General features: G+C 47.6%; 1 protein-coding gene across 1 annotated transcript in view; it reads left to right on the top strand.

The window, feature by feature from the left end:
* Positions 1 to 339: 339 nt before the first annotated feature.
* cpne4a (copine IVa) overlaps positions 340 to 18601 on the top strand; it is a 43296-nt gene continuing 25034 nt past the window's right edge. Inside the window, exons 1-4 of the mRNA XM_070965976.1 lie at positions 340 to 536; positions 5610 to 5801; positions 12726 to 12908; positions 17243 to 17314. Coding sequence (XP_070822077.1) covers positions 5631 to 5801; positions 12726 to 12908; positions 17243 to 17314 — 426 coding nt within the window. The 5' untranslated portion in view covers positions 340 to 536; positions 5610 to 5630. The remainder of the gene's footprint in view (positions 537 to 5609; positions 5802 to 12725; positions 12909 to 17242; positions 17315 to 18601) is intronic.

Below are 18601 nucleotides of genomic sequence, written 5' to 3'. Positions count from 1 at the left end.
AGTCCATATTTTTATTTTTCACAAAAATGAATAACTACAAAACGGAATAAACAAATCTGACTGACTGAGAAATAAAAGCAGTTCTGAACGGATTTAAATGACAAGCTGACAGTGACTGAGTGGAAGAGGGACACAGATCTTTTACTTCATCAAAGACAGTAATACCACAGTGCAGAAATACTCCGTTACAAGTAATATTTTACTGGAAACTGACGATGTAGAATAATTCTCCTCCCGGCCTGTGCTTCCTGTGCTCGGCCTGCAGGAGGCGCTCTCCTCCTGTCTCCTCCTCCTCCTCCTCCTCCTCTCCGCGGTACGTGTGTGAGGCTTCCCCGTCATAAAGCTGCGAGAGGCGGCAGGAGGCTGTAGAGGCTCTCCGGCAGCCAGAGGAGGAGGAGGAGGAGGAAGAGGAGGAGGATGAAGCTGAGTGTCCGTCCGCGCGGAGCTGATCTCAGTTCAGTCCGTCTGAGCTGAAACTGGAAACTTTCTGATGATTTTCTCGCTGCGGATCCTCTTCTTCACGCACCTGTGAGCAGGTGAGACGCCACAAGAAGTCTCTTGTCTCTGAGGGTTTTGACTGTCTCTCGTCTCTCTGTATCATGAACTTCACGGCTGGTGATGTCTCCGAGCTCATGTGTCCTCCTGATCTCAGATCAGCTTCCCGCCTCTCTGTCTTCTCTCATCCGTTTGTTCTTTTGATGAATGAATATTTCTGTCATCGTGTTGAAACTGACTCTGGACCGGCAGCTGGACCGTCCTCAGTTCTTCTGGTTGAAATATGACAGGATGAATCTGGTTAACATGAATCTATGGTGCCGGTATGAAGCAGGGCTGCAACCAGGAAAACCTCACTCACTCATCCACTCACTCCATTTATTCACTGACTCATTTATTTACTCGTTCATTCATTCACTGATGTCATCCAACCATTTGTTCATTCACTCCATCATTCATTCATTTGCCTGTTAGAATAGAGATTAAATTCTGACAGATATAATCTGACAGATTATAATTCACTTATTCATACACGCATGAATACATGAATATATATTTCTTATGCATTTATGTCCGTTTCTTCTTTATCGTTTGTTTGTTTGTTTGTTTGTTCTTCATCTCCTTTTAATTCTGCTGCTGTAACAAGTGAGTTTCCCTTTGTGGTCACAGACCATGCCTTATCTTATCTTATCTTATCTTATCTTATCTTATCTTATCTTATCTTATCACACGTGTATAATATGGTTGATATATTCATCATATTGTCATAGCGTCAGCAGATTTGTGATTTCTAAGATAAAACTAATCATCTGGAAAAAGTTCATTGATCGTTATTTGATTTATTTTAAACGTCTGAACAGTTTATAGATTATTAGAAAAAACAGTCTCCACGTCCTGCATTGATTCACATTCAGCAGAGCCGTCTGTCCTCATGTCCTCATGTCTGTCTGTCCTCATGTCTGTCTGTCTTCGTGTCTGTCCTCCTGTCTGTCTGTCTGTCTGTCGTCCTGTCTGTCTGTCCTTATGTCTGTCCTCCTGTCTGTCTGTCCTCATGTCTGTCCTCCTGTCTGTCTGTCCTCATGTCCTCCTGTCTGTCTGTCCTCATGTCTGTCCTGCTGAGCTGATCTGCACAGAGCAGTGACATGAGGTGATGAAGAGCAGAGATGAAGAGCAGTGACTCTGGCTGAAGGTCTGATGTGGACTCTGGCTGCAGGTCTACAGGTCTGATCTGGACTCTGGCTGCAGGCCTGATGTGGACTCTGGCTGCAGGTCTGATGTGGACTCTGGCTGCAGGTCTTATCTGGACTCTGGCTGCAGGCCTGATGTGGACTCTGGCTGCAGGTCTACAGGTCTGATGTGGACTCTGGCTGCAGGTCTTATCTGGACTCTGGATGCAGGTCTTATCTGGACTCTGGCTGCAGGTCTGATGTGGACTCTGGCTGCAGGTCTTATCTGGACTCTGGCTGCAGGCCTGATGTGGACTCTGGCTGCAGGTCTGCAGGTCTACAGGTCTGATCTGGACTCTGGTGTTTTGGGTTCCGTCACTCTGCTGAAGGAGATCTGCGTCACTTCACTCATCAAATTAAAGGAGTGATCATGTGCTCAGGAGGACCAGACAGGGGTCTTCAGAGTGCTGCTGTCCAGAACAGAGTCCAGGTGTGCTTCACCTGTTGGTGCCAGGCTGGGGGGGGGGGGGGGGGGGCAGCAGGGTGGAGTCCTGTCTGAACGCGCGTCACATGATGAAACAAAGTACGACCTGAAGTCAGACATCAAGTAGAGAGAAAGAGTTTCCTGTCAGATCAGGTCCTGAGTGCGGTTAAAGCTGAACATGTTCACTGCTGCGTCGAGTCCATGCTGACTGTACATGGACCAAAGCCAACGAAGTCGATCAGTTTGTGGCTCCCTGTCGTCTCTGAATGAGATCAAATAAAGGTTCAATTAAAAAAACTTCTTCATCCACAAACATCCTGCTTCATTCACACCTTTAACTTCAACATCGTGTGGGAACAGTCAACAGATCTCACCAGCAGCCACTGACGGGTCTGGGTCTGGGTCTGGGTCTGCTGAGCCTGCTCTGCTAACGTGATCCAACCAGAACCAGAAACTTGAGTCTGAAAACCAAACGGCGTGTTGAAAAGAAGCTGTCCGTTATCTCACTGTAAAGTGTCATTATTATTATTTTATTTAAACCTGGTTACAATCTGGTTTGAACCTGGTTTGAACCTGGTTTGACTCTGGATTAAACCTGGTTTAAACCTGGTTTGAATCTGGTTTGACTGGTTTGAACCTGGTTTGAATCTGGTTTAAACCTGGTTTGACTCTGGTTTAAACCTGGTTTGACTGGTTTGAACCTGGTTTGAATCTGGTTTAAACCTGGTTTGACTCTGGTTTAAACCTGGTTTGACTGGTTTGAACCTGGTTTGAATCTGGTTTAAACCTGGTTTGACTCTGGTTTAAACCTGGTTTGACTGGTTTGAACCTGGTTTGAATCTGGTTTAAACCTGGTTTGACTCTGGTTTAAACCTGGTTTGACTGGTTTGAACCTGGTTTGAATCTGGTTTAAACCTGGTTTGACTCTGGTTTAAACCTGGTTTGACTGGTTTGAACCTGGTTTGAATCTGGTTTAAACCTGGTTTGACTCTGGTTTAAACCTGGTTTGACTGGTTTGAACCTGGTTCAGGTGTTTTTTGACAGATACACAGAGTAAAGACTGATCTGTGAGCTGCTCCTCAGTGTGAAGCTCTGATAGTTGTCTTGGTTCCCCACAAACATGTTGTTTGTGCCACCGCTGAGCAGAAAGCAGCGGCGTTACCCAGAATCCTCCACTCACAGCGAGCAGAGCCTCTTAATGGCGTGAATTATTGAGTGCATTGTAGTGCTGCTGCTGAACTGGGATCTGTGTGATGTGATTTTCATGAGCAGCTCTTTAATCTTCTGCTGGATGTCGGCGTGCAGGAGCCTCAGCTGGTGGGAGATTCATCTGCCGCTTGACTGAACAGCTGAAGGCTGCGGTGTGAAGCTCCAGCAGGGCTCCACGAGACGCTCCACCCCTCCTCCCGACCTCCACCTGCTGAGCTCACAGCACAGTCTACAGCAAAGCGGTCGTCTGCCGCCGACTTCAGCCCACACAAGACCGATGAAGATGAGCTACGTCAGGAATCCTGTTTTAAACGGACAGTAATGATAGTTCCTCACGGGACAGACGTGTTTTACACGTCTGTTAAAGGGTTTACATTTTAACCTTTGGCTTATAGCGTGGTCTCTCATTGGACGGTGCTGTCTGGGTGGATGCTGACAGGAAGTCGTCAGCCTGAAGTCACAGCAGCATTTAAAAGAGCAAAATTTAGAAATAAAATCAATTTCAGTGCGATCGCGGTGATCAATGATTCACTCACAAGGTCAAAATAAGTCTGCACGACTTCTTTGTTCCACGTTCGTGACGCACAGATTCACCTGGACGGAGGACGCTAGGCTAGCTCGTTAGCTGTGTGCCACCGTCCACTTTAATGAAGCTGGGAGTCAGAGTCTAGACTCTCCACAGCAGAGACACAGCGAGGACACTGGAGGACACGCAGCTGTTAATAACTTGAGCTAGCTTACTGTCACAATAACAACCAAGCTTACAAGCATACCGCCTGACTGTTAGCATGTTAACTAGCTTGAAGAGCATGTCCTTTAAAAAATCTTTAGTTTATGAATGAAATGATGAAAAATCCTGAGGACAAACAGTCAGAGGGACTGAACAGTCCAGCGCAGAGGACACAGAAGACAATAATGCAGTCATTGTAACTGACAGGTGCTAGCATGTTTGCTATTAGCTCATGAGCTCCATCATTTGACTGGAGCTCTTTGAATGACGTCGTCTCGTTGAGTCTCTGCTTCTGTGGTGATTTTAAGCGACTACAAGCGGCTGTTCTTCTCCGTTAACGAGTGAATTCATGTTCACACAGCAGCCGTGGATGAAAACTAGAACTCAGTTTGTTTGTCTGTTGCTTTTTCAGATTAAATTTAGTTGAAGTTTGAGTTGGATTAAATCTTTGGCTTGAGCACAGACGCTGTGAGCGTTAGACTGATGGAGGTGGAGGTGGAGGTGACGACGAGATGAGATCCTTGTGAAGCTTTAGAAAGGACGGAGGCTGGACAAAGAGCAGAGGTCAAAGGTCATCCCTGTCCTCTGGGACTGAGTGCAGTGACAGTCGCTGAAGAGAGGACTCGGACTGTAAGTGGAAACGCTTCCTGTGATCCGACGCGTCCATTATTCAGTTCCTCCATTGTGAACTTGACTGTGAGCTGCTTTGCATAAATACATCATCTCTGAATTATTAAGTGAACTAACAGCTCATGCATTCATTCATTCATTCATTAAGACTCGTACAGCAGGTTTACTTTACTGAACCACGAGCTAAAGTGAAGCTCCCGTTAGCTTGAGTTCGCACCTTCCTATGGGCGCGACGCTCCATCCGAGCAGCTGACCTCCGTCTCATGGACCACCATGGTCTTCATGTGCTGATGTCCTCTAAACAGCATCCAGTGGACAAAATGAGCTGTTTGAGTTAAAAGAGGAACATCAGATCTTTTCTTGGTTGGTAAGAGCAGGTTTGAGGTGCTTCAGCTTCACTGCATTAAACATACGAACCATACAGTTTATGAAATGTGATCCAGTGTTACACGTTAGGAGTGTTTGAAGTACTTAAAATTAGCCTGAACGTCAATCATAAATAAAGTCCATCTGTCCTTCTGTCCGTCCCTACAGACCTGCAGATGCAGAGCGTCACTGTGACTCAAAGTAGACTCCATCCTGTTTATCTGGATTTGTGACCTTTGACCTGCAAACGCCGTGCTGACGGAGCAGCTTCTTTAAGTTCACCAATTGACAGACGGAGCTTAGAGTTTAAGCCATTCTTCGTGGTCATTTGTTTTGAATTATTGTTATTGGCTAAACTAAGCTAACAGAGCAGATGTCCTGACGTCGCTCTGCTAGTCCCTCGTGGTGTCCTCTCTCTGTCCAGCTGCAGTTCTTCTCTCGTCCACCAGTCCGTCTGTGAGCAGCTGTCCAGCCACGTGCAGCCGCACCACTAACACTGATCCGTCCAATGGTTGTCTTCCCTCTGCAGACTTCCTGCCCCGCCCCCACCATGAGTGACATCTACGAGTCAGCGGCCAACTCTCTGGGACTGTTCAGCAGTCCCTGCCTCACCAAAGTGGAGCTGCGACTCACCTGCAAAGGGATCTTGGACCGAGACGCTCTGTCCAAACCCGACCCCTGCGTCGTCCTCAAGATGCAGTCCCACGGACAATGGATGGAGGTAGGTCGCCATGGCAACCTATGCCACGCTCCCATCTGCTGCCTGCTGTGGTTCCTGAAGTGAAAAGAAAGATCTCTGTGGTGCAGGCGGAGGTGGAGTGAATGAGTGAATGAATGAGTGATGGGTGCAGTGTTACTACAAAGCAGGAAGAGGAGAGTGAAGATCAGACACAAAGACACAGAGACAAAGACACAAAGATAGAAAGACACAAAGACACAAACCACAAAAATAGACACAAAACCACAAAGACAAAGATACAAAGACACAAAACCACAAAGACAAAGATACAAAGATACAAAGACACAAAGACACAAAACCACAAAGACAAAGATACAAAGACACAAAGACACAAAGACACAAAACCACAAAGACACAAAACCACAAAGACAAAGATACAAAGAGAAAGATGCAAAGACACAAAGACACAAAAATAAAGGTTATTCAGGATGAAGAGCTCTGTGTTCTCCTCAGCTCTGAACTGTGGCAACTTGGCAAAGACATAAAGACATGAAGATATAAAGACATGAAGACATAAAGACATGAAGATATAAAGACAGGAAGACATAAAGATATAAAGACATGAAGGCATAAAGATATAAAGACATGAAGACATAAAGATATAAAGACATGAAGACATAAAGGCATGAAGACATGAAGACATAAAGATATAAAGACATGAAGACATAAAGGCATACATACAGACAGAGGTTCAGTTTAGAGCTGGATGACGGCGGTGATGAGGGTCCGTGTGTCCTCTCTGTGGCGTCTCCGTCTGTCCTCGCCGTTGTCAGCCATCTGGAGCTGAACCGGTGGTTAAACTGCATCTGGAAGCTGCTCAGGTTCATTATGGACACGACAGATGATGAAGGAGAGACAGAAGAGACAAGAGTCTCTGCTGGCTTCAGGTTTTCTGGGATCAGCCTGAAGGCGTCCACTCTGCCGACCACTGACCACAGAGGACACAGTCAGCTTCTTCTTCTTCTTCTTCTTCTTCTAAAGGCCAGCAGAGCGTCACAGCAGGACTTCTGTCACTTGGCCTCAGTCTGCTCAGGCTCGTGGTTCGAGGCCGCGCTGCGTTTGTCTCTGATCGCTGCTTTCTCGTGTTTGCAGGTCGGCTTCGCTCGGGTTTTGTAAGTGGGACAGGGTTCGTCTTGTTGGCTGATGCAGGACGTCTCCGGTCTCACAGCTGGAAACCTTCTCTCGTCTTTCTTCTTCTTCTGACACGTTGACTCTCCTCTCAGTGGCTCCTCTTCCTCCTCCTGCAGCAGGAGTCTCTGTCTTCTCTCGTCTTTCTTCGTGTGAATTAGATGAGGACGTTTCTCCGTCTGTGTGGAATAAATGAGCACACGGTGGATTTCTGTGTTCATCGTGTGTGTGCTCATCAGACGCGACCTTCGATGGCGTCGCCATTAAAGCCACGTCGGCCTCCTCGTTAGCGGCTGCGAGATCTCTTCGGATCAAAGAGATTTTCCTCTTTTTGTTCTTTTCGTGAGGAAACAGGCAGAGCTCAGCGGACATGCTGACGTGAAGTGTTTGTCCAAAGTGACACGTCCACCTTTCATGTTCACACTTTTATTTCAGGTGTCGAGCGGCTTTAAGTGCTCTGATGTCCAAAGACACACTATTTGTCCCCCGCTGTCCATGACTGCAGCATCGTCCTGCTCTCTGTATGAAACTGTGTTTTACCTTCAGTCCTCCTCAACAGCTCAGCCTGCTCTGATTGGTCACCTCACACAGGTCTGAGCTGGCAGGTGTTTCCTGTTAGCTCTGCAGGTGTTTTTAGCTTCCAGCTAGCTGCACGTTTACACCACAGTGACCATGTCTGAAATAAAAACATGAATCTGATCTGTGATCAGCCTTGGCCTCACTGCTAACGTCATGGCTCTGTAACGGGCTGCGTGTGGTCTGTCCAAGCTAGCTGCTGGGTGCTAATCAAAGCTGCGCGGTGAAGCTAAGCAGATGAAGTCCTGCAGTCCGCAGTGTCTTTCTCACATATCGTTACCATCAGAGCACGTCTTCAAACCGACGAGCGTCCCGGAGCAGAACGGGCTTCGTATGACAGCGATGCTAATGCTAGCTTAGCTAGCTTGACTGTCAGTCAGTGTTACAGAAGTACTTTTGGTTTTTATGGTGGACTTACCGTCTGGTTCAGTTTACCGTCACTAACTCGGCTTCCTTGCTCTCCCCTCAGATGGCATTGAGTGAGCTGGATGGACAGTGGGGGGCGCTGGAGAGTTTAGATCAACAGCGTGAGAAGAGTCGGAGTCATAAATCAGACAAATCTGAGCATGAAACATGTTGACATTATTCAGTGTGACTTGACCTCCTGAGGAGATCGTGACCTCTGACCTCCGTCCAGAATAGACGTGTAGAAATGACTTTTACGAAGGTCACGCAGAACTTTCCTGTGAGTCTTCATGTTTTTCCGTCTGCTTCAGATCCTCTGATGGTTGTCTGTACAGTCATGAGTTCACTAACAGCAGCTGCAGCTGAAAATATGAATAATAAATAAGTTATTGGCTTCCAGCTGCTGACTGGGCGGAAATGAGTCCCGTCATTGACTCCAGTGACTCTGAGGGAGGAGCTTGATGACCACAGGCAGGATGACTTCCTGTGGCGGTCTGCGGGCCGTCTCGGTGGAATGAGCCTTATATCGGATGTACTCCTGTGGGAGGGAGACAAGGACGCAAGAAGACACATTACTTGGACAGCATCCACCTCTCTGACACTAACACCACCCAAAAACACCACTGGCCTTTCGGATCAGTTTGTGGAGCCTGTTGGTGTCAACCTGCTGCACCACCCAGCCAGTCATGAACCGTTGAGAGCACCGTCCGGCAGAGCTCGGCCTCCTCAGAGAGCAGAGACGGCTCAAAGCCCCAAAGGCCTGAAGGCTTCAGTGAAAGCACCGCAGAAGGCGGCTCTCTGGGTGGATGAGGGTGAGCTGACGGAGGCGAGCTGCAGCGCGTGGCGCTGAGCTTCACCCTTCAGCCTGAAGTGGAGTCTTATTGTTGGAGTGCCTTGGTGTCAGCAGGGATTCTAATCTGAGACGGAGCTCGCTCTGCGGTTCTTAATGCGTCGGTCTGTTCAGATCCAGCAATGCCAGTAAGTCGTCAAAGCATAATGGTGAGTTTGTTGTGGATAATGTTCGCTCTGTGGCCGCGGCCATTAAACTCGGATCGTTGTGAGTCGTCGTCAGCGCTGTGGGCTTCCCTCCGTCCACTCGCTGGTTTCTCTCCAGTCGAGCTCTTCTTTCATTAAAATCTTTGTTTTCTCTCAGAAGCATCTCAAACACGACGCTCAGGCTTCAGTCTGGACATTTACTCTTTAAACTTTTGTTTAAAAGGCTGCGATTCAACAGAAACATGACTGAGAGCTACAGAGACTCTCAAAGTGAAGCCAAGTATTCTCTATGAAGACGTGCTGTAAAGTCAATCTTCATGTTTATGTTATTATTATCAGCCTTTGGAGGCCAGTTACAGAGAGAACAAGAAGATAAGAGGGGGCTGCACGGTGGCGCAGCAGGTAGTGCGTGCCTCACAGCAAGAAGGTCGCTGGTTCGATTCCCGGGTCGGGCCTTTCTGTGTGAAGTTTGCATGTTCTTCCCGTGCATGCGTGGCTTCTCTCCGGCTTCCTCCCACAGACCAGAAACATGCTCATTAGGTTGATTGGTGACTCTAAATTGCCCCTAGGTGTGAGTGTGAGTGTGAGTGTGTGTATGTGCCCTGCGATCGGCTGCGACCGGTCCAGGGTGTACCCCGCCTCCCGCCCGTTGACAGCCGAGATAGGCTCCGCCCCCCCGCGACCCCGAAAGGGATAAGCGGCATAGAAAATGGATGGATGGACAAGAAGATAAGATAAGATAAGATAAGATAAGATAAGATAAGATTTTCTTGATGGGAAGTTAAGTCGTTTCAGCCAGCAAGTATTAAAAAAGCAAAAAACAGCAAAAACAGTGGCTCAGAAGGGTCAAAATAAAGAGGACTCGGTGTCATACAGTGAACCTGAAGTTCTGTGTACTTCAGTACACGTGAAGGTGGAGCTGCTGCATCTGACAGCATGACGTGTGTGTGTGTGTGTGTGTGTGTGTGTGTGTGTGTGTGTGCTGTTTGTGTGTTTTCTGGCTGTGTGTGTTGTGAACTGGTCAGACCTGGTTTCTGCTGCCCCACTTTGTGTCTCTCAGAGTATTTTTAGCAGTTTGCTTGCTGGTGGAAAAGCAGTTGAAGCGTCCTCTCTTCTTCTCTGGTCTCTTTTTCTTTCCCCCTCGTTCTCTTCATCTTCCTCTTTATTCTTCAGTCTGCAGACCTCAGATCTGTTTCTGTCTTCACATCAGCCTGAAGTGACGGGAGGTCAAAGGTCAGACAGGAAGCTGACGTTTCTCTTCTGTTGGCTGACGCATTCGTTTCTCTTCGTCTCACGTTGACAAATACATGAACAGATTTAGACGAAGAAGAGTCTCTGAGTGTGTCTCAGATCTGATCTCAGATCTGATCTCAGATCTGATCGGTGTTTCAGAATAGACTCATTTTGGGAATTTAAAGCTTTATTGGATCAAACATTGATCAGCAGCATTAACAGCTGGCCCAGGTGGAAAGTAAGTACATTTACTCAGGTACTGTACTTGTCGTTCACCAGTGAAACCAGTGAAGAAGAAGAAGAGCTGTCGTAGCTCCGTCTCCTCCACCTGCTGAGGGAACGACCTGCTCTTCAGCTGCTCAAAGCTCCTCCATGTCCTCACAGCTGAGACCGAAGCAAACAGGAAGCGTGCTGAAAAACCAAAACAAGGAGCTAAAAGAGGCTGAAAGACTCGGCAGAGTCGATCTGCAGTGAGCGACGCCTTCCACACGAGAGGCTCGTCCACTGAGGTCTGATGGAGACATTGATAAGTGCTGCGTCGTCTCGAACACTCCTTCCTCGCGTCGTTTCCTCTCAGTCTCTTTGTTGTCTTCTGGCCTTTTGTCTCCGCGCTGAAGGAAACAGGAAAGCCACGGCTGCTTCCTGAGGAAACAGTCAGTGCTGATCTGCAGGACGCAGGTGCGTGTCGACGGTCTGCAGGTGTGTCTGCAGGACGCAGGTGCGTGTCGACGGTCTGCAGGTGTGTCAGCAGGACGCAGGTGCGTGTCGACGGTCTGCAGGTGTGTCTGCAGGACGCAGGTGCGTGTCGACGGTCTGCAGGTGTGTCAGCAGGACGCAGGTGCGTGTCGACGGTCTGCAGGTGTGTTAGCAGGACGCAGGTGTGTGTCGACGGTCTGCAGGTGTGTCAGCAGGACGCAGGTGCGTGTCGACGGTCTGCAGGTGTGTCAGCAGGACGCAGGTGCGTGTCGACGGTCTGCAGGTGTGTCAGCAGGACGCAGGTGCGTGTCGATGGTCTGCAGGTGTGTCAGCAGCTTCACTGCCTTCACATCCTTCAGTCACACACTGCTCTCTGTCATCTGCTAAGCCAGCTGTTTTCTGTCATCGCTGCTGTTGCTGAGTGTGAAGCGGCGACAGCGGGAAGCTGCTCGCCGCCTCTCGTCCCCTCAGGCTCGTTAAAAAGTGAAGTTCAGACGGCGGCGGGCTCTTACTGCAGGTTTCAGCTCCATAGAGTCTGACCTGCTCGGCCTGTGATCAGGAGAAACAACAGGACGAAGACGGCAGGCTGAACATTAGCCTTCAGCTCGTTACCTTAGCGACTGAGTGCATGTACTCAAGTACACGTCTGAGGTACTGATACTTTACTTCACTCCAGAAGGAAGTATCAGTAAAATATGTGTCTGTACATCAGAGAGTTAATGAAGTCTGACGTTTAAACAGTTTACAGCTGAAAGAATTAACGATCATCTGTTTTGTTTTTTTGCTGTGGAGTCATGTGATGTTTGATCTTCTCAGGTGTCTGATTGGCTGCTTTTCCTCTCAATCATCTCAGTGTGTTTGTAATCATGTGGAGCTTTGGACCAAACAAACATGGTGGAGGCGTCACTTTGGGCTCATTGTGACCACTTTTCTCACTATTTTCACAATGTTTCCAAACCAATCAATCGATTGATCGATGGAGAGAATGATCAGCAGGTTGATCCAGAATGAAAAGAATCATTATCACTTGTCTTAATGTCTGAATTTCAAACATGTTCGATTCGATCGGCGTTTTCAGACCTTATCACAGCTCTGCAGCGAGGCTCTCTAACAGGAAACACATCCTGTGGTCACGCTGAGCTTTCAGGACGTTTCAGGACCTGGACTCTGCTGTGATCAGTGATCAATACGTTAGAAGGAACCAAACGGCACAAAAACAGCTGCAACATGAAGTAAGCGTGTGTGAAAGTAGTGAAAGTATCTCAGGCAGCACAACGGACATGGAGCGAACCTGCGGGAGCGTTTCCTGCTTTCAGCTGCCAGATTCCTTCTTCTGTTGTGTCTCACAAACGTCCTCGGACGCAGACAGAACGGGCCTGAAAGCTGAGTAAACATTGAGGAAAACGTCCAGCGGGTCAGTGGGAGGACGTCAGGTTTCCTCTCACGCTCCATGTTGGATTTCTTTTCAGATGATTCACACAAACGTTAGCGATCCAATTAAAGTGAGTAATGACAGCGTGGCGTGGAGGAGCTCCAGCCTGAGCACCATCTGTCTGTAACACTGAGGACAGGAGGCTGCTTCGCCCGTTGGACAGTTTGACTCCATGCAGTGTCTCCGCAGCAGGAGTTTGACTTTCTCTCTCGCACTAAAACGGGATTTACTTTTCCCTCCCGTGTTCTGATCATGTGACGTGCTTACAAACATCAACCAAAGATTTTTGGATCGTAAAAAGATCCTTCAGTCTCTCAGGCATGGCCTGTCAATCAACCAGCGGAGGCAGGAAGTGACGCCTTCTTTCTGTTTGCTGCTCATCTGTGAACACGTGAACTGACACATCCGCCATGTTGTTTTGTCCTCTGTGTCTCCTGCAGGTGGACCGGACCGAGGTGATTCGCAGCTGCGTAAACCCCACCTACTCCAAGGTTTTCACTTTGGACTTTTATTTTGAAGAGGTGCAGCGTCTGCGCTTCGAGCTGTACGACATCAACAACAGCAGCCACAACGGCCTGAAGGAGGCCGACTTCCTGGGCTCAGTGGAGTGCACGCTGGGACAGGTGAGTCACCTGGACACGCCCCGCTCTGACGAACCTCATGGAGGTGCAAACGTGTGTGTGTTCAGAGCTGCTTGTGTGGCTGCGTCTTCTACATGATTTTGGTGTTTGAGTGTAATAATAATGTTTCCAACACGTGTTGGAAGCTGATGCATCGAGTTCGCCATCAGGTTGAAAACCTTCTTTATCTTATAAAACAAACGTTGCTTCATGTTTCAAGTCTTAGAATAAACCAAAGACATGAAGAATGAAGTCAGCTGAGCAGACAGATTGTGGAACACATGACAGGCAGGTTGGAAATGGACCTCAGTGGGATTCTGGATGGAAACAGAACAAGATTTAACTGAATATTTGAATGTGAGCTTTCCGAGAGATTTTGAGAATTAAATACCAGTCCAGTAAAAGTGAGCCTGAAACGTCCATCCAGGACAGACTCAAAGTAAACTGAAAGCTCCTCTTCAACCATGTGGAGGACCTGCATGGTTTTGGCCTCTATTGAAAGGAAACACCCTGAACTTTAATCCCCAGCAGTCAGAATCACTGTGAGAGCTGCTGACACTGAGTAAAAGCAGTCTGAACACACCAAAGTAGAAGGGTTTCTTTGCTAAATAGAAACTGGAACTTATTATCTGGAAACACAATGAGAGCACAGCATGAAGCTTTACACTAGTCCAGGTTCAATATAAACTGATGACAATACAATAAAAACTGAATACTTTCAGGTTTTCTCTAATGGTTTATCTGGGCGTTGTCCAAAAGAGGCATTTTATTAATCTACATAAATATATTTATATTCATGACATCTAAATTTTGGCCACCTGTATTCAAATTTAAGATATCTGTACTTATATTTTGGCTGTATGTCTTTATATTAAGGCCATTTACCACATTTATCACTTCAAACTGTGTAAAATCTCTATTAGCCCTGAAATCCTGGATTTGAGAAACTGGAGCTCTAAATAATCCACTGAGGCGGTAAAACTGCGTGTTCAGAATTTCATTGGCTATTCAAAGCGTCAGTCATCAGCAAGATCAGTTGCGATTGGCTTGACTTTTGTCCGAAATCAACTCTGATATTGGCGGCTCTGGTTGCTAGGCTTCATCAAGTTAGGTTTCATTTCAAACCTGAGACTCCACCGGAGGCAAGATGGCGCTGGTCCGTCTGTTTCCGGAAGTCATAACGCGGGAAGCGCAGAAGTCGGCGGAAGAGAGTTCTTCACCTGCTAATTTGAAATGAGAAAACACGTCTCTGTGGATTATTTTCATGTTTGGACTAAATATCTTCACTGCAGTGGATCTTCTGGACCTTTGTGGATGTTTCAGACCGTTTTTGTCGGAGTTTTATCGATCTGTGGATCAATGAGAGACGTCAGCGGTGAGTTTCCTCGATGTCGCGTCACTTTTAAAAACGATTATTTGTCTGCTGTTGGCGTTTCTTTTAGCCTCCTGTTGTGATTGTGTCTTGAAACAGACTTTCTGCTTTCTAACAGTGAGTAATATGAGTGGAAACGTGAACGTAGCATTTGTGCTAACAGATGAGGTGAACAATAGGAAACAACTTTTAATGGCGTTTTGGATAAATCTATATATTAAACATACGGCACACGTGAGTGTTTCAGTGAATATTAACATTTCTGTACAGACGTAACTAAACATTTCATCAAAGAATTAGATGTAATGTTATGGTTTGGGGATTTGCTTAATCTGTTTCCTGTTTTATTTTGTTACTCTGCTCATGAGTGGTGTTTCACTTCCTGTATGTCTGTGTTTTTCCCGTGTTTGTGGTCGTTGACGAAGCTCACCTGTCCCTCATTAGTCTGTCCTGCCAGGTGTACTTCAGGGTTTTCCTTCACCCAGTGTCAGCTCTTTTATTTGCCTTGTGTGTGCAGCCTTGCAGCCCTGTTCTGTGATTATTTCCAGTCATTTTGGATTTCTGCTCAGTTTACTTGGACTGGATTTGAATTGTTCGCTGTTGACTTTTCTGGATCTGACCTCACATCCTTTCAGCCTTTTGTGCTGTTGGTTTCTGTGGTAATACATTCATTGAGCGTCTCTGCTCAGCCTGTAGCATCTGCTTGGTCTGCCTCTTTTTCTAGAATCAGGTTGCGTTAAGGGGTTTGAAGATGCAATGTGTGTCCTCACAAGGACAGAAGAACAGATGTTTGTGTTGGAGGTGAACACCAGGAAGCTGTCAATCATCACTTTCACCTGAGCTAAAAGTGGAAATGTTCTTATATATATATATTTATGTTTGTAATCCTGAAAAACTGAACTGATGAAGAGTTGAACATCGCCGAGGAGACGGCACTTCTTCCTCAGTGTCTGATGTTGGATATGTTTTGGTCGGCAGCTGAATGAAGACCATGAAGCGCCTCCGAGGCTCATCCAGCCTGAGCGCAGACGGATGATCTGAAAACAGTCCTGACTGCGGGACCGTTCGTCTCCTCTTGTTGTGCAGCTTTGGCGTTTTCATGAGCTTTCTCCTCCAGTTCATCCCGGCGGCTGTCAGATGGCAGAGATGATGCACAGACGCTCTCATAATGTTCGCAGTAAAGATGAGAATAAAGTGACTGAAGGAACAAAACACTGACGGTTCCTCAGCCTGCAGCACAAACGCTGTTTTCAAGTCTTTTGAAGTTTCTGGATTTCTTTAATGAGACTTTTGACTTCGAGCTGCTCACTGTGGTTTCTGTCAGACGAGCAGGAGGAAGAGGAGTATCTGTTGGGACTATTTTCAGCGGCGGATGAATCCATGTGGTGCTGTAGTGACTGTGTGTGTGTGTGTGTGTGTGTGTGTCTGTCTGTCTGTCTGTCTGTCTGTCTGTGTGTGTTGATGGTGATGAAGGACCAACAGGGAGGCTCAGTGAGGAGTTTGAATGGAGCTCAGAGGAAGAGGATCAACCAGCTGTTAGCGGTTAGCAGTTAGCATCCACTGCTGCTTTCAGGCTGAACATGCAGAAAATGGATGATGTCATTTTAAGCTCACGCTTCGAAAAGTTTGTTCTGCAGCTGAACAGTGTGAATAATTGGTGTAAGTGTAGTTTGGAGCTGAGCGGTGTGATGAACAGCGAGGAGGAAGCAGATTCTCCATCTGCTGCTGCTCTCATTAGGAACTGAAATTAAAGCCTCGGTGCAAAGATGGAGGACGCTGAGGATTTCCTGCTGAACGCCGTCAGTTTCCCGCAGAGGCAGAAGGAGAGGAGCCGAGGCTGTGATGAACAATCAGCAGTCAGGAAAAGCCTCCTCCTCTTCCTCCTCGTCTCGGCCTCTGCCAGCAGCGTCGCTCGGTTCGGCTGCCAGCTCATCGACCGGCCAGATGGCTGACGGAGTGATGGAGGTTCCTGCTAACGGGCCTGGGAGAAGCACTGAGAACACACAAGAGCCCGGAGCCGGCTGGGGCCTCGGCTCCACCCTGACGGACACCAGCTTCTCCTCCAGGCTGCTGACGGTGCAGCAGGAGGAGAGAAACACCAACACAACAGATGCTGCAGCTGAAGGAGAGCCGACAGCGTGGAGAGTCTGAGCCGCTTCAAAGAAAAGCATGTTCCACCTCACCTGTACCTGTGCAAGCACCTGTGCGCCTGTGAGGACCCTCAGGAGGACTCCTGCAGAGCTCGTCTTTGCTGGTTTCCTCTCTCTTTCTTTGACACTAAGTTTGTTTCACAAACACTCAAACCTTCATCAGACACGAAGCAGGATTTTCAGCTGCCCCCAGAAATGTGAAAACTTTCCTCCCTGAGTGGGTTGACACGACAGCCTGTACCTTCAGTTCCTGATGCCGCCACACCTGGACCAGTCAGCAGGGACAGATGTGTGTCCAGGTGTGCACACAGAATGAATCATTTCTGTGGCTCATGTGTGGAGACAAAGACGTTCAGTGTGACCGTTTCGTGCTGCAGTTTGTCGTCCGCACGTTTGATCCATTCAGAAACATTCAGAAACATTCAGGAGGATTCAGAAACATTCAGGAGGATTCAGAAACATTCAGGAGGATTCAGAAACATTTGTGAGGATTCGGAAACTTTGGGGAGGATTCGGAAACATTTGGGAGGATTCAGAAACATTGGGGAGGATTTCTGTGGTTTAACTCTGCTCATCCTTCCATGAAATGGTTCAGCTGCTGTTGAATACAGACGGCTCTGATGTTTGAGTGTGATGCGTTCACTGTCAGACTGTGCACACCTGTGTATTAACCTGCACTCTGTGTGTGTGTGTGTGTGTGTGTGTGTGTGTGTGTGTGTGTGTGTGTGTGTGTGTGTGTGTGTGTGTGTGTGTGTGTGTGTGTGTGTGTGTGTGTGTGTGTGTGTGTGTGTGTGTGTGTGTGTGTGTGCTTCCAGATCATCTCTCAGAGGAAACTGTCCAAAGCTCTGCTCAGACCAGGAGGCACTGTGGGCAAAGCCATCATCACGGTGAGCTTCACCTCCTCTGTCTGATCCTGGATCAGCTTTTCACACACCAGCTTTTTGGGTCTGTTTTGGTGCATGTAGGTCACGATGAACACAGTCAGAGAAAAATAGAAATAATGAAAAGAACTTTACATAAAACAGGTTTCCTGTGTGTACAAACAGACCTGACGGCAGGATGTGCTCACCTGTACGTAAACTGACCCATGTGTACGAGCACGGTGGTGAGGGGGTGAACTGACGCCAGATTCACTCGTGACTTACAGACCCACTTTAACACAAACCGTCCAATCAGCAGCCTTCTTTTCACGGGTCCACTGAGCTGGAACTGTCCCAGAGGCACCTTTCAGGTGTGACGTCCATCCTGCATCATTACACATGACTGCAGGATCCACAGACTGATTCCTTCACAGTAAGACGATGGTGTCCTCCATGTCACCCACGCTGGGACGAGGTTCCCTGAGCAGCAGGCTGCTTCATCCTCGTTCACGCCGTCTTTGCATCGACCGTTATGGCCGACTGTGTCCGGGTGGACTGTCCACCGCCTGCAGGCTTTGGTCTTTTTCAGCCTCTGTGTGCTCGAACACTTTCAGAGCGTGCGTTCTAAACGATGCCTTCGTCCAGAGCTCTCAGTTGACGGCAGAAGGACTCCACTCTGTCTTTGTCCGTCTGCCGTTTGACTCGGACGCCTTAAACCTCCGTCAGACAGGAAGCAGGGTTTTTGGTGCTTCTGTGCTTTTCTGATCCTCTCAGCTGAACCGGCTGAACCGTCCTCACGCAGATTTAGTTTTTCATTTTTCATCCCTCTGTGATGTTTCTCTTCACCTCTGTGGACACATGAAACGCCTCAGGGGGATTTATTTTGAAAGGATTTCTGAGCAGGAAGCAGCAAATCAGAGCTTTTCTTTCTTTTCTTTCTTAAAAAGAATCATTCTGTCTTTTGTTTCCTGTGTTCTTTCTTTCCTTCCCTCCTTCCCCCCTTCCTTGTTTCCTCTGTCTTTTGTCTTTCTGGACACATCATGGCTGTCTTTTCCTGACGCCTCTCTTTCTTCCCTGTCTTTCTTTCCTGTCTTTCCTCTTTTCTTTCTTCTTTCTTTCCTCTCTTTCTTTCTCTTTCCTCTTTCTTTCCTGTCTTTCTTTCCTTTCTTTCTCTTTCCTCTCTTTCTTTCCTTTCTTTCTCTTTCCTTCTTCTCTTTCCTCTCTTTCTTTCCTCTCTTTCTTCTTCTGTTTCTCAGTTTCTGATTTGTGGTTGCAGGTTTCCGTCTTGTTCAGCGTCTCTGTGTTTGTCCCTCA

The sequence above is a fragment of the Chaetodon trifascialis genome, chromosome 7, assembly GCF_039877785.1.
Source record: "Chaetodon trifascialis isolate fChaTrf1 chromosome 7, fChaTrf1.hap1, whole genome shotgun sequence".
Taxonomy (NCBI): domain Eukaryota; kingdom Metazoa; phylum Chordata; class Actinopteri; order Chaetodontiformes; family Chaetodontidae; genus Chaetodon; species Chaetodon trifascialis.
Note: the sequence above shows the minus strand (reverse complement) of the source record. Positions and strands in the feature narration are given on the sequence as shown.